The 24711-nt window shown below is 46.3% G+C and overlaps 1 protein-coding gene across 1 annotated transcript in view; it reads right to left on the bottom strand.

Moving 5' to 3' along the window:
* CCDC113 (coiled-coil domain containing 113) overlaps window positions 1-24711 on the bottom strand; it is a 293612-nt gene that overhangs the window by 23573 nt on the left and 245328 nt on the right. The window contains exon 8 of the mRNA XM_044062236.1: window positions 23654-23809. Coding sequence (XP_043918171.1) covers window positions 23654-23809 — 156 coding nt within the window. The remainder of the gene's footprint in view (window positions 1-23653; window positions 23810-24711) is intronic.

Raw genomic sequence — 24711 nt, forward strand, 5'->3', positions numbered from 1 at the left:
GATGAGGGAAAGGCAGTCCATACAGCCTACCTTGACCTTGCAAAGGCTTTCGACACAATACCCCACTCGGGTATTGTAGAAAAATTACCAGCTTAAATGTAAACCCATATGTCACAAGATGGGTTGCAAACTGGCTTAAGGACAGAACCCACAGGGTTAGAGTTGCTGGCGCTGTGTCAAACTCCAAGCCGGTCACAAGTGGTGTCCCACAGGGCTCGGTCCTTGGCCCCCTATTGTTTGGCATCTACTTCTCAGAAGTACAGGCCAACATAGGAGGACTTTGGCTGACAAAGTTTGCAGGCGACTGCAAACTGGGCGCCATAGTGGAAAGTGCATCAGACACGGATATCCTTCAGAAGGGACTCACGGAAACAGATAGCTGGTGCCAGAGCCATGGCCTGAAGTTAAATGCCAAAAAATGTATAGTCATACCCTTCGGGAAAAACAAGGTAACCCCAAGCTACCATATAGGTGGCAATCCACTAAGCACAGAAGAGGTTATCAGGGACCTGGGGACCCAGGTTGACAGTGGCCTTTCTTTTGACACTCACATTGCTAAAGTGGTTAGAAAGACCTTCTACATTGCCCACCTGATCATGAAGGGATTTACATCCAGATCTAGTGAGGTTATTGTTCCCCTGTACTCTTCACTTATCAGACCAATGATCGAGTACAATGCCCCATTCGGGATGTATCTCACCCGACACATGCAGCAATTGGAGAGACCCCAAAAGTTCCTCACCAAAAGGATAAAGGGACTCCAAAATCTGTCATATGCTGCCAGATTGAAGAAACTCCAGCTCTATTCAGTCGCATACCGTCTGCTCAGAGGTGATATGTGCCTGACATACAAGGCCATGTCCAACCCGGAATTAATGGACATGCTCCACCTCAAAAAATCCAAATCCACCAAAACCACTAGAGCAAGCGACTTAAACCTTAGCACGGATATAAATAGGACGTGCTGGAGGGATAGATTTATCACTCAGAGACTCCCTATGCTGTAGAATAAAATCCCGGTCCATGTGAGGCAGAGCACCTCGCTGACTCTGTTCAAGAGAAATCTAGACCTGTGGATGGGAGATCGTAGGTTTACCCAGGGAATCATCTCTGTGTCACTGCTGGACAGAGGCACAACAAACTAATGGGCACAGTATTTTTTCATATAAGGGGTGGCGTAAGCCACAAAAATTTGGGCTAGGCTTATAAATGCCTTAGGGCAGATAGCCTAGTATAAACCTATGAACCTATGAACCTATGAACCTAAGGGTAAGTCGGGTGTGAGGAGAGAGGAAGTGGTTGTTTCTGTACAGTAGGCCAAGTTTTATGTGTATTTTTTTGATGTTTAGCTGGATATGGTTATGAAATTTTAGTTGGTCATCAATGGTAATGCTGAGAAGCTTGGTAGAGGGCACAATTTCAATGTTGGAGTTGTTAAGGCTGGTAATTTGAAATGCATCCTTATCCAGAGAGGAAGATTTGGAAGGAGAGAAGAGGAGGATGTTAGTTTTGTTTGCATTTAGGGCAAAATGATTTTGGAGCATCCAGTTTTCAGTGGTAGAGAAGGCACTCTGTGTTAGAGCTTTGAGTTCAGTTAGATTGGGGGCACAACAGATTAAAGTGGAGTCATCGGCGTATTGCACAATTTTGGTGTTAGGGATGGCTTTGTGGAAGTCGTTAATAAAGATGTTAAATAGTAGTGGGCCAAGTATGAAGCCTTGGGGTACTCCTGTGGGGGTAGGAAGAGGTGGCTTGGCCCCATTTCACAGCTTGGCACCTGTTAGAAAGGTAGCTGGAGAACCAAGATAGAGATTTCTGACAGAGGTTGAGATTAGAGAGGTGGTTTAGAAGGTGTGAATGAGAGATAGTGTCAAAGGCTTTGGATAGATCTAGAAGAACAGAGGAGACTATATTATCGGAATCACGTGCAGAGTTGATAGAATGCAAGAAAGAAAGAAGGGCAGTGGTAGTACCGTGTCCAGGGCAGAAGCCATGTTGGGTAGGAGAGAGTAGTTGGTGTTTGGTAAGGAATGGCAAGAGCTGAAGGTGTATACATTTTTCAAGTATTTTGGAGATAGGGGAGAGGATGGCTATGGGGTGGAAGTTGGAGACATTGTAATTTTTGCCACCTTTGTGGAAAGGCAAAATGAAGGCAGAGCGCCATAGTTTGGGTACATAGGATTTGAGTAGAGACCTATTAATAAGGATAGAGACAGGTATGGCAATAGTGTTGAAAGATATTTTTAGGAAGGAGGATGGAATGCTGTCAGGGGCATTGGAACAAGGCTTTAGTTTGTGGAGAAGTTTCTTTATTATGTTGGTGGATACCGGTTTGAGTTCGAAAAAGGGGGCAGGAGATAAGTGAAGTGAAGATTGAGCAGGGAGGGGGGAAGGGTTGTTGCTGGTGAAAGTTTTGGTAAGTTCTTCAGATATGAAAACTTAAGGATTAAAGGAGGGCACAGCCCTCTAGCTTAAATGGGCTATGCCCAGGAGACAGAAAGGGATAAGGAAAGGAGAAAGCCCTCTAACTTAAACGGGCTAAGATGGAGGCAGTTCTCTAACTTAAATGAACTGTGTATAAGGGGAAATCTAAACAGAGAAAACAACCAGAATAAGAGTCCTCTAACTTAAATGGGCTAATTAAACTTTTAAGGAAGAAGCCAGGAGAGGGAAAATAAGCCCAAACGAAAGATGATGGCCAACAGCAGAAAATAGCCAGAACAAACGGAAGTAAATTGCACAAAAAATACTATTTCTAACAAATGACAATGGAAATCAGTAATCTTTCACAGTAGAAAAATTATAAAGGTTATATTTAGCCAGAGCTAGTAAAACGAGCACCCGATCTTGTTTAGTGGCAAATGAGATCTGAGGAGCTTCCATAGTGCATGCTGGGATAGGATTTAGCCATGAGCTAGTGGAAGACCTCAAGCTTGTGTATAAAGGCTGAGTCGGATCCAAACCAATTCTGGTAAGAATGAAGGCGAGATAGAACAACAACACATCTTTTGTTTTCATTCTATCAGGTGAAAACATAAGAAGAAGGCAGCAATGGGGGAACATATTGCAGAAGTTTAGAGTATTTTTACAACAAATTCTTGAGGTCATGCTGATTCCTTCTCATGTGGATCCTAGCATTTAAAATCATTATGATGGAAAAGAAGAGAACTTGTTCACTATCACTTTTTAGAAATATTTTGCTGTCAGTTGAACTTGATAACTGATGTGTAAAAAGAAATCCATCATCTGATGAACCATCTCCTGCAAAAGAAAGTATGCAAGCTTTAATGCCCAGGATAGTTTACATAAACCTCCACAGGTGAGAAAGTTGCAGGTTTAATTTCTGGAGGTTGGTTAAAAATGTTTGTAAACCATGATAGAACACTGATCCATAAGGACTCATTTCAGGCTCAGCCCAGTAGCACTATCTGGTTTGCTGACATACTCAGAGTAACACAATAAGCAAATGGAAGCTGTGGGAATAATTTTAAAGTATTTATTTATTTAGCTTATTTATTTATTTACTTACTTCATTTTCTATCTATCCATCTTTTTCTTTGTTTGTTTTATTTTGTATTACTGGAAGAGTTTCTGCATTTGTTTTTCTTCCAAGCAAGTGTTTACATTTGCTTTTTAAACCAGAAACAGAAGGAGTAGGACAGAGAAAATAAAAAACAGCCAGTTCATAGGTTCATAGGTTTATACTAGGCTATCTGTCCTAAGGCATTTATAAGCCTAGCCCAAAGTTTTGTGGCTTACGCCACCCCTTATGTTAAAAAATACTGTGCCCATTAGTTTGTTGTGCCTCTGTCCAGCAGTGACACAGAGATGATTCCTGGGGTAAACCTACGATCTCCCATTCACCGGTCAAGATTTCTCTTGAACAGAGCCAGCGAGGTGCTCTGCCTCACATGGACCGGGATTTTATTCCACAGCATAGGGAGTCTCTGGGTGACAAATCTATCCCTCCAGCATGTCCTATTTATATCCGTGCTAAGGTTTAAGTCGCTTGCTCTAGTGGATCTGGTAGATTTGGATTTTTTGGGGTGGAGCATGTCCATTAATTCCGGGTTGGACATGGCCTTGTATGTCAGGCCCAGGTCACCTCTGAGCAGACGGTATGCGACTGAATAGAGCTGGAGTTTCTTCAGTCTGGCAGCATATGACAGATTTTGGAGTCTCTTTATCCTTTTGGTGAGGAACTTTTGGGGTCTCTCCAATTGCTGCATGTGTCGGGTGAGATACATCCCGAATGGGACATTGTACTCGATCATTGGTCTGATAAGTGAAGAGTACAGGGGAACAATGACCTCACTTGATCTGGATGTGAATCCCTTCATGATCAGGTGGGCAATGTAGAAGATCTTTCTAACCACTTTAGCAATGTGAGTGTCAAAAGAAAGGCCACTGTCAACCTGGGTCCCCAGGTCCCTGATAATCTCTTCTGTGCTTAGTGGATTGCCACCTATATGGTAGCTTGGGGTTACCTTGTTTTTCCTGAAGGGTATGACTATACATTTTTTGGCATTTAACTTCAGGCCATGGCTCTGGCACCAGCTATCAGTTTCCGTGAGACCCCTCTGAAGGATATCTGTGTCCGATGTACTTTCCACTATGGCCCAGTTTGCAGTCATCTGCAAACTTTGTCAGCCATAGTCCTCCTATGTTTGCCTGTACTTCTGAGAAGTAGATGCCGAACAACAGGGGGCCCAAGGACTGAGCCCTGTGGGACACCACTTGTGACTGGCTTGGAGTCTGACATGGCGCCAGCAACTCTAACCCTGTGGGTTCTGTCCTTTAGCCAGTTTGCAACCCATCTTGTGACATATGGGTTTACATTTAAGCTGGTAAGTTTCTCTATAATACCCGAGTGGGGTATTGTGTCGAAAGCTTTTGCAAGGTCAAGGTAGGCTGTATGGACTGCCTTTCCCTCATCAATGGCCTTGGTGACTGTTTCGAAGAAGTCGACCAAGTTCAAAAGGCATGATCTGCCCTTGACAAAGCCAAACTGGGTCAGGTCCAATGTCTGCAAGTCCCCAATGTCTTTGTTTATGAGTTCCATTATGATCCTCTCCATAGCTTTGCAGACCAGGCTTGTTAAGCTTATGGGGCGGTAATTACCAGGGTCCGTAGAGCCTGGTGTACGGCAACTCTACGGAGGCACCGCCTTTGTGGAGTGGGACCACAGTTGCCGTACACCACTCCTTGGGCACGTATCCTGTGTTAAGGCTAAGATTAAACAGCTGCCTTATGTGCAGGTTTAGTTCCTCATTGAGTTCATGTAGCACACAGCCGGGGACACCATCCGGTCCCATTGATGCTGTGTTTTTAGCTTTAGAGAGAGCAGCTTTCACCTGCGCATTTGAGATGTCTGGGAGGCTACACTCCGCTGGGATAGTTATCTCTCCTTTTGGGGGGGGGGGTGAAGTTTGCACTGAACCTGTCTGCCAGTATGTTGGCAATGTCTGTGGGTTCAGTGATTTTTGTATCATTTTGGACTAATTCTGAGCATATCTGGGAGTTTCCACCCAGGTTTCTAAGATAGCTGAAGAAGGCCTTATGATTGTCTTTTGAATCTATGGCAATTTTTCTCTCAAAGTTGGTCTTGGATGATTTTATGAGTGCTCGTATTTTTTTACTAATAATGATCAAGGGTGTCTTCTCTTTTATGGATTTTGCTCTATCATGTAACATCTTTCTCCTCTTATTGAAAAGTTTGTTTATGGCTGGGGTCCACCAGACTGGACGTTTGCCCTTGGTGGAAAGAGTCTTGGTTTTATTAGGGATTGCCTGATCCATGCAGTCCTGGAGGTGTTCGTAGAAGGCATTTGTAAGGGCTTCCGCAGCTTGGGTTGTGGTTTCCACTGGCTCGGGGGCCTTGAAGGATACCACACCAGTCTTGAGTAGTGTGAAGTTTGCTTTAGAGAAGTTCTTCACTGTGGTCTTTTTTGTTTGGGGTTGGGGCAGGATGTGGATTTCCAGTGAGATTAGTTTATGATCTGATCTCACCAATGAGGGATATACTTCCGGTGTGGAGCATTTTGTCCCCATGTTTGTGATGATGAGATCTAGTATATTTTCTCCTCTTGTGGGAACGGTGACTAGTTGTTCCATGGCATTTGAATTTATGAACTCCAGGAACTTTTGGGCTAGAAAGTTGGGGCTTGAGTAATGTTCCCAGTCTATATTCGGGTAGTTGAAGTCACCCAATATAATGGTGTTTGGAGATACATTTATACCCTCCAGTGTCTTCAGGAAGGCTGTGTGGGGTTCCTGAGTTTGAGAGGGTGGCCTGTAGCATGCTACAAATTGTAGAGCAGTTTTGCCTATGGTTAATTGCACCTGGATGGTTTCCGATGCTTCGTGCATTGCTACCAACCTGGAGGTGTGGGTATCCTTGATGAATATGGATACACCCCCTCCTTTTGTGGTGTCGTCCGGGTTTTGGGGCCGGAACGCATGATATGAGGTAAAACCTGATAGTGCCGTGGTGCTCTCAGGAGCCTTGAACCAGGTTTCAGTCACAGCACAGACATCGATGTTCTCCATACTGAGAAGGGCCTCGAGTGCGTGCATTTTGAGATTTAGACTTCTGGCATTGAGCAGCATTACCCTTAGTTTCATCCCATTTTTGTTTTCTAGGGTGGTAGGTTTAGAATTTGAGCCTTGCCTAAAAAAGGCACTATGCGGGTGGCAAGAGCCTTAGCCAATATCCGGAATCCCAGGGGTGACAGATGCAAGCCGTCCCTTGCGAAGCAGTGTGGCTTGTCAAGCATGTCATCCCAGGCAGACAGACACTGGATCCCCTTTGAATGACACCAGAAATTAAGCCAATTGTTAAAGCTGATCATCTTGTCTCTATGTTGTGGCATCATTCTTGGTGAAGGAAGGATACTGCTCAGGGTCAGGGTCATACCTGCCTGGGCTACATAATCAGAGAGCTCTTCTATGTCTCTTTCAATGTAGTCCAGGGTGGTACGTCTCAGGTCGTTCACACCAGCATGGACAATGACTGTGTCATATTTGTACTTGCTGTGGAGTGACCCGAGTGCTTGTGTTATGTGGTGGATTCTAGCGCCCGATAGGCAGCTTACTGTGACCCTCTCCTTGTTCAGCCTGGTGAGTGGGACGTCAGTGTGTCTGACTATGGAGTCACCTATGACAAGTATGTTTGGTGTTGTATTTGGCGTTAAGGGCTGTGACTGCTTTGCACACTGATTTTGTGGTTTATGTTTTGCCTGTGGTGTGTCATGAGGTGGCAGTTGCTTGGGTGTCTGCTTTGGAGGCCTCTGCTGTTTAGGTAAATTTTTGCTCAGAGCCTCCGAGTATGTCTTTGTGTGTTTATGTGTTTGATTCATTGTTGTGATAGCTTTATGTGAGACTGGTTTTGTGGTGTGTGTAGTTGCCTTCTCCTCCTGTCTGGTCTTGCCAGTCCTGAGGTGAGAGAGCTCAGCCTCCAGTTTGGCTAAATAGCTGCATCTCTCGCAAGTATTTGTGTTATGTGGGAGGAGGAGAGGGTTGTCTGTGTACATGAGGCAATTGTAACAATGCCTCAATATTCCCAGATTCACCAACTGGACAGGAGAGGACGCCAGCATCTGGCCCTTCGACATGCTAGAGAAATTAAGAAGTTAGGGGTGTAACTGAATAAGAGAGGACTTAGTAAGGAAGTGGGTACTCCTGGGGGGGGGTTTCGCTAGTGAGGGACTTTGTATAATACAGAAGTGCTTAACCTGAAAAGAAGATGCTTTTAAGACAAGTGCTGAGCTTTTTTTTTTTGGAAAAAAAAAAAGCTTTTAGGAACAAGTGTTGCACTTTTTAGTTAAGGGATATACTGTTTAGATTACTAGTAGAGCAGTTCTAAGGGAAAAAAATGAAGAACAGACTTTATGGAGCCAGAAAAAGTTTAACCTTGTTAAACCAGCGCTGCCTGATGCTGCTCTAGTGGCAACTCCGCTCTAAAGCGTGCTTGATAGCAGGGGCTGGAAAGAGCCAGGAATTGACCCAAAACGGCCAATAAAACTACAGTTTCAAGTCAGTAACCACTCCCACGGGGGGCAGGGAAGCTTTTGGATTCTAAAAATGGCCATAGAAACCAGCTCTTCTGGCTAAGTGTTTGGAAATTAGAAATAATATAATCTTTGCAAATTAAATTAGAAATATTTATTTATTTTTTATCTTATTTATCATTTGTTTACCAGAATGGTACGACTGGACAAGAGTGTCCATTTTCAGTGGAGGCCAGAGGAGAAAAGCTCAAGCAAAGTATATTTTTACTAATACATGTCTAGTACAACAAAGAAAAAGTTTACTATACAGTTTACATCTATCTACTTACAGTCTAGCAGAGATCAGTAAAGCAATTTAGATACATAGGAGATTAATCAACAAAAATATATACATAAGAGATGAGATCAACACATAAATAAAGTACAAATACGGTACAGCATTGTCTTAGATTTTCTTAAGCCTCTACAGTACATTTACTATGTCATCTGACAGAATACAGTTTACAACTGTGAGGAAGAGAATGGGATATAGGCAAGGGAGGAAGAGGTTACAGGAGTTGTAGAGTGGATAGAAATGTAGTTAAAGGTTATATCTGAGTGAGGGAAAGTTATCCACGGATAGTACATGAGCAGAGCCAGGTAGATGTTAGGTGATCTTTTAGTAGTTTCTTAAAGTTGGTGGTGCTGGAGGTGGATCTAATATCGATGGGTAGGGAGTTCCAGATTTTGGCAATACTGTTTGCGTATAGTGAGTCACCAGCATTATTGCTATTTTTAGTGATGTTTACTAGGTTTTTGTTACTGGAGCGCAGGGTCCGGTTATTGGAATAGTGAGTAAGTACACCTTTGAGAGTAGGTGATTTTTCAGGTTGGTTGAGTATGTGATGGGCCACGGAGAGCTGGTTAAAAATTAGTAGGTTGGGGAATTCTAGCCATGAGAGTTCTTTGAGAGTGTGACAGTGATGGGATCTGTAGCTGGCATCTATAGCAAACTTTGCTATTTTATTATAACAGCTATTTAGTTTGTTTATGCAAGTTTTCTTGAGGTTAGTAAGGATGGGAGATGCATATAGGAGTGTGGACAGAAGGTGGGTTCTGGCAATGGAGATTTTGGATTTGTTTGTGAGGAAACTTTTAGTTATGTACTCACCATAACTTCAGATGTTTGGGATCCATCTCGCCTACATTCTGACTGATGGGTTCGGAGCCGATCCCTCGGCTCCGACTCGGCACGCTTATGCCAAAGAGCGAAGTCTCTTATTGGCTGAGCTTACTATATCCCAGGATGCACCACTACCAGTCCCCCAGATCTAGTTTGTCCGCATACATGCACACACGCATACCCTGCTTATATAACATCGTCAGATGAAACAAGATAAAACAGTTGAACTCAAAACCGCTCAATCTCTTCTGATCTGCAAGGCAGGGGGAAGGAGGGTGGGTATTAGGAATGTGGCGAGATGGATCCCAAACATCTGAAGTTATGGTGAGTACATAACTAAAAGATGTTATGTGATCCTATCTCGCCTACATTCTGACTGATGGGACAGCGTCCCTAGCACCTGAATCCTGGGTGGCTCACTGGAAAACACTCCTGAGTACCGTGGAACCAAATGATGCTCGTCCTTTAGATGCCACATCCAATTTGTAGTGGGAAATGAAAGTGTGCGGGTTAGACCAAGTAGCCGCAGCACAAATTTCCGATATAGCGAGCTTGGAATGAAAGGCTATAGAAGTAGCCATAGCTCTGGCAGAATGAGCTTTGATAGATGTTGTAAGTTGCTTATTCGAAGAAGAATAGGCCTGAGTTATGCAATCTCTGATCCATTTTGAGATAGTAGCTTTTGTGATGGTTTGGCCCAATTTATTATCTGAGAAGGACACAAACAACTGGTCTGACTTACGGTTGCTGAGTCCTGTCTAAATAGAAGCGTAATTGCCTGTGAACATCCAATTTATGGAGAGTGTATTCTGCTTCATTGGAGAATTTTGGAAAGAAAACTGGTAGCTCTAGAGATTGTTGAAGACAGAAACTAGAACAGACCTTTGGGACAAAGGATGGATTAGGCCTAAGTGATACTCTATCCTTGTGGAAAATCAAGTACGGTGGCTTAATAGACAGGGCTTGAAGCTCTGAAACTCTTCTTGCAGAAGTAATAGCCACTAAGAATGCCGCTTTCCAAGACAGATATTTTAACTCGCATGTAGCAGCCGGTTCGAAGGGGAGATGTTAATGCGCCAAGCACCAAATCAAGATCCCACGGAGGTGCAGGATGAAAAACTGGTGGTCTTAATAGACTCGCACCTTTAATGAACGCTTTGCATAGTCTGCTGCTCATCAAAGGAGGATCCGTGGATTCGTGGAATTTAGAGATAGCCGCTAGTTGGACTTTAATAGTTGAGACAGAAGATCCCTGATTAAACAGGGATGTTAAGAATTTCAAAACCTCTGGGACAGGGGCAGTGATAGGGTCTAAGCCCTTGAGTTGAGCCCAGATAGCAAACCTCTTCCACTTACTGAGGTACAATTTGTTAGTGGTGGGTTTGTGGGTCAAGATAAAATGTGAACAACTTCCGGTCTAGTGTGTGCCTTCTAACTAAGGTCGGAAGTGGAGGAGCCAAGCTGTCAATTTCAAAGATTGAAGGGACTGATGCCAATGTCCCGACTGATGGATTAGCAAGTCCGAATCAGGTCTAAGGTCCACGGATCGTCCACTGCATGCTTCTTCAGGTAAGGAAACCATATCTGACGAGGCCAGTATGGGGCAATCAGAATCATTGAAGACCCCAGTTGAGAAGCTTTTGAATAACTTTGGGAAGAAGTGGAATTGGAGGAAAGGCATAAAGTAGCCCTGTTGGCCAAGGTTGTGCTAGAGCATCCATGGCTGGTACTTCCTGATGTGGGATCAAGGAGAAGAACCTTTGGCACTTGGTGTTTTGTGGAGTTGCAAATAGGTCGCAGCACGGCGTCCCCATCTCTTGAAAACCTGGGCTGCTACTGTGCGGTTTAGAGACCACTCGTGAGGAGAGAGAATTGTCCTGCTTAATTTGTCCGCCAATACATTTGACTTTCCCGGGATGTGGGTCGCTACCAAGAAGCGGTTGGTAGCTACAGCCCATTCCCACACTCTCATGGCCTCTCTGCAAAGGGGGTACGATCTGGTCCCTCCTTGTTTGTTCAGATACCAGACCACCGACATGTTGTCTGTGTGGATGGCGATGATGCCCTGAGGAAGAAACTTGTGTAAGGCCTGTAGGGATAGAAGTACAGCCCTCATCTCCAACACGTTGATGTGGAGAAGAGCTTCGTCTGGAAGCCAGGAGCCCTGAACTAGCCTGCCCAGACAATGCCCCCCCCCACCCTATCTGGGAGGCATCTGTCATCAGGGTAACCACTGGAGGGGGGAGAACAAAGGGTTTTCCTTGATCCAAGTTGGATGTCTGAAGCCACCAGCGAAGGTCCCTTTTGCATATTTCCGTAATCATGATGTGATGATTGAGGGGAAGATCCTGAAAGGACCATTGAGTTGACAAGAGCCACTGAAGAATCCTCATGTGTAATCTTGCTAGAGGAACTAAAAGAACCGTGGCAGACATTGAGCCTAAAACCTGTAGAACCATCCTGGCTGGGGCTTTGGATCTCGAGATCAGAGCTTGAACTTGGCCCTGTAAAGTTCAGATCCTTTCGGCAGGAAGAAAGACGCATCAATCTTGAGTCTATCTCTGCTCCTATAAACTTTATGCGTTGAGAGGGCAGCAAGACAGACTTTGACCAATTGAATGTAATCCCCAGGAAACACCCAGGAGATGGTGGCTTTGAGGTTGTCCATTAGTAGATGCCTGGTGGTGGCAGTCAGGAGCCAGTCGTCGAGATAGGGAAACACTTGGAATCCAAGACTTCTCAGGTGAGCCGTCACTACTGCCAAACACTTGGTGAACACCCTGGTGGCTGTGGTGAGACCAAAGGGCAGAGCGCAAAATTGGTAATGACTGACTCCCAGGCTGAAGCGCAGATACCTTCTGGACGCCTGATGTATCGGTATGTGATAATAGGCGTCCTTGAGGTCTATGGAGCACATCCAAACATCCTTCTCCAATAATGGGAGAATGGATTGTAACGTGACCATTCGGAATTTGGATTTCGTGATGGATTGGTTCAGTCTGCTGAGATCCAATATTGGCCTCAGGTCCCCTGTCTTTTTTGGCACTAAAAAGAACCTGGAGTAATTTCCTGATCCGATCTGGTCTGTGGGGACCGGTTGGATGACTCCTTTTTCTAGCAGCTTTAAAGCTTCTGCGGCTGCTATTTCCCTTTGACTGGGTGGTGGGTCCGGGATTCTCTTGGACGGTGGGGTGAGTATGTGAATGGGATGGTGTAACCTCCGGCAATGATCCGGCACCCATCTGTCCTGAGTGATTGACTCCCAGGCTTTTAGGTGCTTGGCAACGACACCCGACTGGCTCGAGCAGCACAGCCGGGCAATCCCTCATGACGTGTGGGAGGCTGAAGAGCCACGAAAGGACTCGCGGTCTCCAGAATTGCGGGCCCTCTGCCGCCTCTGGGACGGCGTCTCCCTGAAAAATTTCCCGTCCTCTGCCTCTGGACGGGAATCTTCCTGCTGTTGGGAGAAAAACTTGCGAGATTTGGAACCACATTTTCCCCTCCTTTAGCCTTGGGGTAAGGCCGAAAGGGAGTGGAATAACGGCACCTACGGCAGATAAAGTTTTTCCCTCTTGCTCACAGCGGTAAGGGTGTCTTTCACCTTGGGTCCAAACAATGAGGACCCATCAAAGGGAGCGTCGGCGAAGGAAGACTTGAAGGCCTCCGCAAACTGACACAAGCGGAGCCAGGCTTGTCTACGTAGAGCCACGCCTGTGCCAGCCGCTCTACCCGCCCCTTCGGCCGCATAGGAAATGAGCCTCATGGACGAGTTAGAAATTGACGTAAGGATAGCCAACTGAGAGCTAACCGACTGGGCTAGCTGCTCAGGTAGGTTACCCGAGAGGGAATCTGACAACTCCTTGACCAGATCCCTCTGAAGTCTGGTAAAATGTGCCAAATAATTCAGAGACCTTAAGGTAAAGGCCGCTGAAGTCAGGGTGCGCTTCCCGTACCTGTCCATACTCCTAGACTCCTTATTAGGAGGATGGACGGACGTTGAAGCCTCTGCCACGTCCTGTTGTGTAGCAGATGCCACCACCATGGCATCTACAGCCACGCCTTTAGTAAGGAACTCCTTCTCGGGGGGAGCAGACAAAAATTTATTTGGACGAGAAGGGACTGGTTCCACGGTATCTGGATGTTCCCACGCCCTTCGACAAACTAAATCCAGAAGCTCGTCGAAGGGCGGAGACACCCAGGAGGCGGAGGGCTGAGCTCCAAAGGCCTTGAGGAGCACTGACTCGTCCGCAGAGGGGGGTTTGGATATCCAGCCGCCTTGTTGTTTGATAATCTCTAAGATGTCTGCAAATGAGACATCATCCGAGGACGACTTCGGGGACCCCTCTGCATCATCCATATCAGTGTCCGATGTAATAGACTCGGGGAGTCCACGTGCTTCCTCTTGCACGATCTCTTCCTTGGGGTTCCTCTGAAGACAACTCCGAAGAACCCTCAGGAGGAGGGGAACCCCCACTGGGGGTAACCTCAGGCCTCGGGGCTCCGCTGGCTACGGACAGGGGAACTGCCAAAGACCCAGTCTCCACGCCCAGGGAAGGTGCCGGTAAAGCCGGAGAGATGGCCGAAGAGGACTTGGCCAAGGCACTCCTCATGGCCCTGAAAGCCGGACCCCCAGAATCCTGGGAGTGTCCGGTCTCCGGAGCCGTGATAGCCGACGGAAGTCCCGCAGCCGAAGCACCGAGGGGGAGGCTCGGAACCGAAAGCATAGGTCCCGAAACATCACCCCCGGGTCCAGCCGAAGAAGTCCGCGTACCAAACTCGGACCCGAAGGCCCGGGTTGGAGTAAGGGTCGGAGCCGACCCTGAGATCTCCACCGGCTCCAACAGCACCTGCTCCGACGGAGCCGAAGCAGTCGGAGGAGGAATGGCAATGGGGTGGGCCAAGGTCATCGGCTCCGAAGCCAACTGGGTCGGAACCGAAACAAATTTTTGGAAGACTGGGGACTGGAACAGTCTTTGGAGCACCCTGTCTATATCAGAATCTGACATTCTCGAAGACCGAGAGGAAACAGAACGGGTTCGAGAAGGCCTCTCCATCGGCCCCAAAGGGCTAGGGGACCGGCTCCAAGGCGACTCGATGAGTATCGGCGCCGAGGAATACTCACCCCAGATACCATCGGTGCCGAGGTAGACTTCGGCGCCGAGGAGGAAGTGTCTGAGCGGACGACCCTTGTCGGCTCCGAGCAGCGGAGCCGGCGAAGGTGACCCGCCTCGATGCCCCAGCCATCGGCTCGAAGCCAGAGGAGTCGATACTGGTGGCATCGAGGCAGACTGTTCGACCTCGGCTCGAAGTCTTTGGAGCCAAGGAGAGGCCTGCCTAAGTCTCTTGGCAGTCGGATCCGACGGACTGGTCGGAACCGAAGCCCTTTTCTTTTTGGCCGGAGCAGGAGAGGATGCCAAGGCTTCTTCAAAGGAAGGTTTAATTAACCCTTAAGAATCAATTTATTTTTCCTCTCCTGGAGGACCCTTGAGGAAAAAGCGTGACATACGCTGCATGACTCCTGCAAGTGCTTTGCCCCTAGACAATATACACAGAGCGAATGATCGTCTGTGATAGACATTTTGAAACCACATTTCGAACATTTTTTAAAGCCCGAAGGCCTAGGGGTTTGAGACATGATGTTAAACAATTCTAGTAACTTTGACAGGAAAGTAAACAACTATAGATTTACTGATGATAAACCTAAGCTTACAGTTATAGCTTAACGCAAACACTTCCTGTAAATGACAGGGAACTCTAAACAACTATAGATTTACTTGAGACCCTGTAAAGTTTTAAAAGGTTGACAGTCCGGGAAGGCCCTGGATGGAGGGGGGCCGAAAACAAACTCAACCCAATCACACACAACAGTTTTCACAATCCAAACGTACACAAAAGAGCGATAGCCGTTAAAACAGCTTTTGTGACCAAAAAACAGCAAAAAACTGACAGAAAAGTTAGTTAATAAAAACTACTCAGCCCAGCCAGCTCGAGACCACGTCTTCGCAGGGAAGCGGCAAACGAGATCTGGGGGACTGGTAGTGGTGCATCCTGGGATATAGTAAGCTCAGCCAATAAGAGACTTCGCTCTTTGGCATAAGCGTGCCGAGTCGGAGCCGAGGGATCGGCTCCGAACCCATCAGTCAGAATGTAGGCGAGATAGGATCACATAACATCGTTTGTTCCTGTACAGGCTACCATTTTTGTGGACTTTGATGGTTTGATTTATATGAAGATCAAAGTTCATGTTTTGGTCTAATCTTTGCAACTTTCTATATAAAGTTATTTCCTAAGCTAAATATACTGCTAAGGATGAAGTGCTTTCAAGGAATCTGGTGGCTGTAGGAGCACTTAGTCACTTTTTGAAAATCCTCAAATGTAAATAAAAACTATTTTTTGAAGATATACAAAACAGCAATATATGCAGCTCTGGTCACTTGGTTGCTGGCTTTGTTAAAGATATACAAGACAGTAGGACACTTGTAGTGCATGGAGTGCCCCGATTATACTAAAAATCAGCTACTTAATATCCTGTTTCAGCGCTCCTATAGCTCAAGACCTGACATTAACCACGCTTAGAGTGGTGCTTAACTTTTAGTTATGTACTTACCATAACTTCGGATGTATGGGATCCATCTCGCCTACATTCATAACTGATGGGTTTGGAGCCGATCCATCGGCTCCGACTCGGCCACTATATAGTAGAACGAAGTCTCTAATTGACTGGGCTACCCCTTATCCCAGAATGCACCACGCCTGCTTCCCCAGATCTTGTTTGTTCGCTTTTTATACCTACACCCAGGCACAGAAACATACCAACAACTGTAACAAACTAAAGTCCTTCAAGAGAAAAAGTCAGTAAGTAGCAATATTTCCTCTAAATCCAATGGGAAGGGGGAAGGAGGGCGGGTACGTATGAATGTAGGCGAGATGGTTCCCATACATCCGAAGTTATGGTAAGTACATAACTAAAAGATGTAATGGGATCCTATCTCGCCTACATTCATAACTGATGGGACAGCATCCCTAGCACCTAAATCCTGGGTGGCTCATTGGAAAACACTCCTGAGAACTGTGGAACCAAAGGAAGCTCTACCTCGAGAAGCCACATCTATCTTGTAATGAGAATTAAAGGTGTGCGGAGAAGTCCAGGTAGCGGCCACACAGATATCATCTATCGATAATTTGGAGTGGAATGCTACAGAAGTAGCCATTGCCCTGGTTGAATGAGCCTTGACTGGGAATGGTAGCTCTTTTGCCGGACTGTGAATAAATGAAGGAGATGCAATCTTTAATCCATTTGGCTATGGTGGTTTTAGCCACCGGTAGACCCAAACTATTTTCCGCAAAGGACACAAACAGCTGATCTGACTTTCGTGTCTGATTGGTCCTACTTAAATAAAAACGCAGTTGTCTGTGAACATCCAACTGATGGAAAACATATTCTGCGCTATTGGAGAATTTGGGAAAAAACACAGGGAGCTCCAAGGATTGTTGAATGCATAAGGGGGATGCTACCTTGGGCAAGAAAGAGGGATTTAACTTGAGAGACACTCTGTCTTTGTGAAAAGTCAAATAAGGAGGATTAGAACAGAGAGCCTGAAGCTCTGAGACCTGCTTGGCAGAGGTTATTGCCACCAAAAAGGTGGTTTTCCAAGATAGAAATTTTATATCACAAGTAGCTGCTGGTTCAAAGGGACGGGCAGTTAAAGAAGCTAGAACCATATTCAGATCCCAAGGGGGCACAGGATGGGCTATTGGGGGCCGAAGGAGCCACGCTCCTTTAAGGAAAGATTTGCAAAGCCTGTTTGCCATTAAGGAAGGCTCAAAGGAGACATGAAAATTAGAGATAGCCGCCAGTTGGACTTTAATTGTGGAAACTGAAGAGCCCAAATAAAACAAAAAAGCCAGGAATTCTAAAACCTGAGGTACAGGGGCGGTAAGGGGATCTATACCTCGTTGCTGGGCCCAAAGAGCAAACTTCTTCCACTTGCTGGAATACAGTTTAATAGTGGAAGGTTTGTGAGAAGAGGACAAAATGTGGATGACGTCTGGAGAAAGAGAGCTATCTCTGACTAAGGTTGGAAGTGGAGTAACCAGGCGGCCAACCTCAAGGACCTGAGGGATGGATGAGACTGTCCCAACTGATGAGTTAACAGGTCGGGCACCAGGTCCAGAAACCATGGGCCCTCCACCGCATACCTCAGAAGGAAGGGGAACCAAACCTGATGAGGCCAGTGTGGAGCGATCAAAATCATGTCGCTTCGTAGATAAATCACCTTCTGTATCACCTTCGGGAGAAGGGGAACCAGAGGGAAGGTGTAAAGTAGACCGGGGGGCCAACTGTGAGCTAGAGCGTCCCTGGGAATCTGCCCCTGAGAGGGAGTCAGAGTGAAGAACTCCCTGCATTTCACATTGTGAGGGCTGGCGAACAAGTCGCAACAAGGGAGGCCCCACTTGGCGAAAATGTTTGCAGCCACCCTGTCGTTGAGGGACCACTCGTGGGGCAACAGGAGAGTCCTGCTCAGCCTGTCTGCAATCACATTGATTTCCGGAATGTGCGTTGCCACTAGGAAACGCTGGGTAGAAATCACCCAATGCCACACTCTCATGGCCTCTCGGCAAAGAGGGTAGGACCTGGTTCCGCCTTGCTTGCTTATGTACCAGACTACCGACATGTTGTCGGATAGGATCGCAATAGTACCCCGGGGAAGAGCATGATGAAGTGCTTGCAACACGAGTAGCACCGCTCTCATTTCCAGGATATTGATATGTAAGTGTGTTTCGTGAGCCTGCCACATACCTTGGACAGACCTGTCCAGATAATGCCCCCCCCACCCTATCTGGGAGGCGTCCGTGGTCACCGTGGCAACGGGAGGCTGAAGGGCAAAGGGTCGCCCCTGATCCAGGTTGGACCGAAGCAGCCACCAACGTAGGTCCCCGACGGCAAATTTCCGTAATCTGGACCAAATGGTTCAAGGGGAGATCCTGAAAAGACCATTGAACCGACAGTAGCCATTGCAGCACCCGCATGTGCAGCCTGGCTAAGGGGACTAGGAGAATAGTCGAGGCCATCGTGCCCAATAACTGCAGAATCAGTCTGGCCTGAACACGCGATCTGGGTAACAAGGTTTGAACCTGAGACTGCAGGACCTGAATCCTTTCTACCGGCAAGAATGCCCGCATTCTTCTTGTGTCTAACTCTGCGCCTATAAAGGTAATACGCTGAGACGGCTGCAGCGCAGATTTTCCCCAATTGAACGTGATTCCTAGTGAATGACCCAAACTGACTGTGGTCATAAGCTCCCGAACTAATAGATGCTTGGAGGTGGCAGTAAGGAGCCAGTCATCTAGATAGGGAAACACTTGGAATCCTAGACTTCTCAAGTGAGCTGTCACTACTGCCAGACACTTGGTGAACACCCTGGGGGCTGTGGTGAGACCAAAGGGCAGTGCTCGGAACTGGAAATGACTGGTTCCCAGGCAGAAGCGTAAGTGACTCCTGGACTCTTGACTTATCAGGATGTGATAGTAAGCGTCCTTGAGATCTATGGAGCACATCCAGACATCCTTCTCCAATAATGGGAGAATGGACTGAAGGGTGACCGTTCGGAATTTGGATTTTTTTACAAAGTGATTCAATGATCTGAGGTCCAAAATGGGCCTTAAGTCCCCTGTCTTTTTTTGGCACCAAAAATAGTCTTGAGTAAGTTCCTGATCCGATCTGGTCGGCGGGGACAGGCTGGATGACTCCTTTTCTTAGCAGCTTTGAGACCTCGACCGCTGCTTGATCCCGTTGACTGGGTGGCACATCCGGGATTTTCCTGATAGGAAGAGGGGGCTTGATGAAAGGGATGAGATTGCCTCCGGTTATGGTTCGGAGCACCCACTGATCCTTGGTGATAGATTCCCAAGCCTGTGGGTGTTCCGCAAAGCGACCCCCGACTGGCTCTGGAGATGCGCAGTCGGGCCACGTCTCAGGGACGGTGAGCGTAGGATGGACCACGAAAGGAATCGCGGTCTCCAGAGTTACGGGGGCCTCTGCCGCCTCTGGGGCAGCATCTTCCTGAATCCCCCCCCTGCCTCTAGAGGGGGGATCACTCGGTGGAGTAGGGAAAGACCTTTGAGATTTTCTGAACCACATTTTCCCTCCTCTCTGGGCCTTGGGGTAAGGTCTAGAGGGAGCGGAAAAATGGGACCCCACGGCAGTCAAGGTCTTGCCCTCCTGCTCGCATCGAGTCAGTGTGTCCTTCACCTTGGGTCCAAACAGGGAGGACCCATCAAAGGGGGCGTCGGTGAAGGAAGACTTAAAGGCCTCCGCAAAGGAACACAAGCGTAACCAGGCGTGTCTTCTAAGAGCCACGCCTGTTCCCACTGCTCTACTCGCACCTTCGGCCGCGTATGAGATGAGCCTCATGACGAGTTGACTATCGAAGATAGGGTAGTCATCTGGGTGCCAACAGTTTGGGCTAACGCCTCAGGAAGATTACCCGTAAGAGACTCACCTAACTCTTTGAGGAGGTCCCTTTGGAGCCTGGTAAAATGACAAAGATAATTCAGCGACCGCAGGGTAAAGGCTGCTGAAGAAAGGGTACGCTTCCCATACCTATCCATGCTCCTGGAATCCTTATTAGGAGGGTGAATAGACGTTGAAGCCTCTGCCACGTCCTGCTGAGTGGCAGATGCCACCACCATCGCATTTACTGCAACTCCTTTGGTCAAAAATTCCTTTTGAGGAGGGGCTGTGAGGAACTTGTTAGGCCTGGTGGGCACCGGTTCCACAGAATCAGGGCGTTCCCACATCCTTCGAGAAACTAAATCTAGCAATTCATCGAAGGGTGGAGACACCCAGGAGGCAGAGGGCTGGGCCCCAAAAGCCTTGAGGAAGACTGACTCCTCTGCGGAAGGGGTTTTGGACTGCCAATTGCCTCTCTGTCTCAGGATCTCGAGGATATCTGAGAATGAGACGTCATCCGAGGACGATTTTGGGGACCCCTCCGCATCATCGAGGTCAGTATCTGATGTGATAGACTCATCCTGGGAGTCAATGTGCTTCCTCTTGCACAATTTTTTCCTTGGAGGTTCATCTGAAGCGGATTCAGAAGGACCTCCCGGGAGAAGGGAACCCCCCAAGGGGGTATCCTCAGGCCCTGGGGCCCCGCTGTCGTAGGAATGAAGCACACCAGAAGCACCAGTTCCCAAGTCTAGGGACGGTGAGGTATAGACTTGCTGAGCCGGCAAGGACATGGCCAGCGCACTCCTCATGGCCTCAAAAGCAGGACCTCCAGACTCTACGGAGGATGCCGGCTGAGAGACCACGACAGTACCGGGAATCCCTGCGGCCGATGCTCCAAAAGGGAGACTAGGCACCAAAGCTACCAGTTCCAAAGTGTTCCCCTCGGCCCCGACCGAGGAAGTCCCGGTACCGAACCCTGACGCCGAGGACAGGGTAGGAAAGATGGTCGGAACCGAGAGGCTCCAAGGGAGTCTCGGTTCCGACTGGACGACTCTGCTCCACTCTACCATCACCGACTCCAACGGTTCCAAGGAGGTTGGAGGAGGAATAGGGTGCGTCGAAATGGGGGCCGTCTCCGGAGCCGAGTGGGCTGGAGCCGAGACCATTTTTGCAAAAACCGGGGACTGGAAAAGCCTCTGGATAACTCTGTCCAAATCTGAGTCCGACAACCTGGAGGATTTAGAGGAAATAGATGGGGGCCGAGACGACTTCTCTCTCGGCTCCGATAGACCAGGGGACCGGCTCCGAAACAGCTCCAACACCATCGGCACCGGATCCAGAACCGTATGAACAAGCATCGGTGCCGAAGGGGACTTCGGGGCTGAGGGAGGAGAGTCTAAGCTGCACACCTCCAACGGCTCCGAGACCAAAGGAGCCGAAGCAGGTGATTCGCCTCTCGATCCCCCAACCTGCGGCTCTGACACCAATAGAGCCGAGGAAAGAGGTATCAAGGCAGACCCTTCCACCCGAGGCTCTAAAGCCATTGGAGCCGAGGAAGAAGAGGTCGACCTATGCTTCTTGGAAGTCAGTTCCGACGGACTGGTCGGAGCCGACGACCTTTTCTTTTTAGAAGCTGGACAGGAAGGAGAAGCCAAAGCTTCCTCAAAGGAGGGCTTAATAAGGCCCTTAAGGATCAATTTATTTTTACATTCTTGAAGGACCCTAGAGGAAAAAGCATGACAAACACTACATGTTTCCTGCAAATGTTTCGGTCCTAAACAATATACACAAACAGCATGGCTATCGGTAATGGACATTTTGTAATTACACTTGGTGCACTTTTTAAAACCAGACTTCTGCTCTTTCAACATCCTATCACACCACTGTTTTACTACAACGAAAAACAACCTTAAGTAGGGCACGAGCCCTTTGACTCAAACGGGACTGGCCCGAGATACAGCACACAAAACGGGCAAAAGCCCTCTAATTTAAACGGGCTTAGCCCGATAAACAGAAACGTACAGTAACACAAATTCAGCACCCACACACAAATAAGGGCAAGGGCCCTCTAACTTAAACGGGCCTTGCCCGGTAAATAGAGAAAATACCAATCACACCAAAAAAAGTTTACACACACACGTAAAGCTGTTAAAACAGCTGTTTGTTAAATTTGTGAAGAAACCCCTAGGTCAAAAGACCAAAAAGTAACCAAAACACTACTTAGCTCCAGCCAAGTCGAGACCACGTCTAGCTTGAAAAGCGGCAAACGAGATCTGGGGAAGCAGGCGTGGTGCATTCTGGGATAAGGGGTAGCCCAGCCAATTAGAGACTTCGTTCTACTATATAGTGGCCGAGTCAGTTATGAATGTAGGCGAGATAGGATCCCATTACATCAATCATTTGACCTGCATTAAAAGAAGACAGCGCTTACCAGTAAATAGCAGCAATAAAGCATGAAATGGCTTTGTTTCAGCTCCTGCTTCTGCCTGCTGTCTGCTAAAGTATAAAATCATTTTGAATTAAACTGCTTTCTTTAGACAGGGAATGCATAAGGATGTCAACCACTCCCCCACTGCTTTACCAGCTTTCAAAGCCAGAACAACACACAGCATTTTTTTTTATCTAAAATTTGACTAACTAGTAATACATTGAGAGCATAAATCTCCATGCACTACAAAGAATTATGACTGGATCTCTAATCATAACGAAGAATTATGAGTTCTCAACATGAATGTCAAGATTCGCTCTCGAGGTGAATTTCTTTGCATCTATGTCTCTAACACATTATATGGTCATTATGATCAGTGAACCAATCATAATCCTCTATATTACTGGTATGACAAATGCGATCCAGGAACCTGCCAATTGATCAATGAAGCACCACAGATTATCCAGCAAAACAGAACTTAGGAAGGTGCATTCCCTTTTATAATCAAGCTACCATCTAATGGTTATACAGTAAGATTACATCTACATACACCCTCAGGGATATCTGCCTGATGAAAAGATTTAGCCAGAAGACTAAAGTCCAAACATATAATAACTGCATGCATGACCTCTTCCTTTCAGTCACTACTGAAAGCTCATGATCAAAGATGAGGATGAGGACAAAGAATAATTGGTAAATGGAAATCTTTCTCCCATGGATTAGCTTTCACTTCATCTACCACAATCCACACAATTCCTGTAATACTGCAGACATTACACCAAACTACAGGCCATTCTCTTGATCCCTTCTACCCTTGCTTAGGAACAAGACCCCAGGGTATTTAAATTCTACCACTGGAGTTAACTGCCCTCACATGGAAAGAGCAGTTCACTCCTTTTTTGGGAGACATGTGTCATCTGTGATTTGGAGGCACTGATTTTTTAACCCAGTTGCTTTACACTCAGCAACAAAGCACTTAAGTGCACACTGAAGTCAGTCATTTAAAGTTAATAAAGATATAAATCTTGTGTTCCCAGTCTGGATACTCTCCAGACCTTGGTCACTCCTTGACTTCTTCTAAACCTGTCAGAACTTAAGACATCTGAAAATCTGCTCTTAGAACACAAGCAACCTTATTCCACTGATTTCATTCCATTCTTTAGTCAGTGTGAAGTAACAATCATCTTCTTATGACTTGACATAACCATTTCTCAAGGCTGTTATTCAGATTAAAAATCTGAAAAGGTAATCACTTTTAGGTCAGCTGTAGTGCTACAACAGTGTTCAAAGAAAAAATTAAAACAGCTTGTTTTCATCATACAGATTTAAAATGAGAAGTGAACATTTATACCTTCTGAATTGGCATAAAGGGGATCAAAGAGAAAAAAATAGATTATTTCCATCCAAATGCCACTGAGATTGAAGAAATGCTACTATGATATTTCCATTTCCATTATGGAATGTGGTTCCCGTAATGACTGTTACATAGATTTATCAAATGATGGAAAATATTTGAAACCTCTCTTGGGTGACCCATATAGAAACATTAAACTAGAAAGATTCTGTAGCTGTCGGTTGACAGATCTAATTTTACCACTAACCTCTGCAATCTCCACTTTCCTTTCCCAAGCCTTAACATTCTTCTGAAAATCTGTATGATCTGCCTTACTATTGACATATTCCATCACACTGGGTACTCTGTAATCAGACATCTCTGTTCGCAGCTGCTTGTTTATATGTTCTGCCTTGTCTCGTTCCTGTGAAGAATAGGAAAGGATGAATGAAGTAATAACTTTTTCTTTTTAGTGAGGCACATACTAATATTCAACTAAAAACAAACAACAGATTCAGTATGCAATATATTCCCTTCTTCAAAACAGTGTACTGCAATTTTCTTCATGCATTTGTTTCCCACATTTAAAATACACACAGAGGAAGCATACCAATGGATATAACAGAGTACTCGCACACTAATACATCTAAAACATATAAAACCAAAATCAGAAATCTGGACTAATGGTTACAGAGATGGAAGATTTCTGTCACAGAGCACTTGCTCAAGTTGGGGCAAAAGTATGCTGGGATCATCTATAGTACTAAGTCCTGAACAAAAGCAGGGGAATACATTAGGTCAAAGAAGGAAACAAAGTAATAAGGACCCTGTACTAAAAGCCAAGTCATGGCCAGTCTTTACCTGGATTATTAGAGGCAAGACAGACTTTTTTATTCTCCTAAATTTGCTACAGGAATAATCCATCTCAAGGATAGCAGACAATGTGGCTAAATTAGACAGAGCAAATGACGATGTTGTTCTTCTTCTTTTGTCTTTTCCCGGTTAGGGGTTGCCACAGCGGAACTCCGGTCCGCTAATGATTGGCAGTAAAAAACTCAGAGATAAAAAATACCGAATACATTATAAGCGAATTATAAATACCAGCATCTAGGTGTGAATTGAAGATTGTCCAGGATTGATGTTTGTACAGGTAAAATGACACACAAAAATAAACCAAATGAATGGCAATTTATGTACATACAAGGAAGAACTTAATTTACAATGCCAGCATAGAATCTATCACACTCTCTATGCTTCTTTCGTTAAATAACAACAACAATAAGAAGTTAAATAACCTCCCCGTCATCACATGACTTCTATAAAACT

This window comes from Protopterus annectens, chromosome 1.part0 (genome assembly GCF_019279795.1).
Source record: "Protopterus annectens isolate FY-2018-M chromosome 1.part0, PAN1.0, whole genome shotgun sequence".
Classification (NCBI taxonomy): Eukaryota; Metazoa; Chordata; order Ceratodontiformes; family Protopteridae; genus Protopterus; species Protopterus annectens.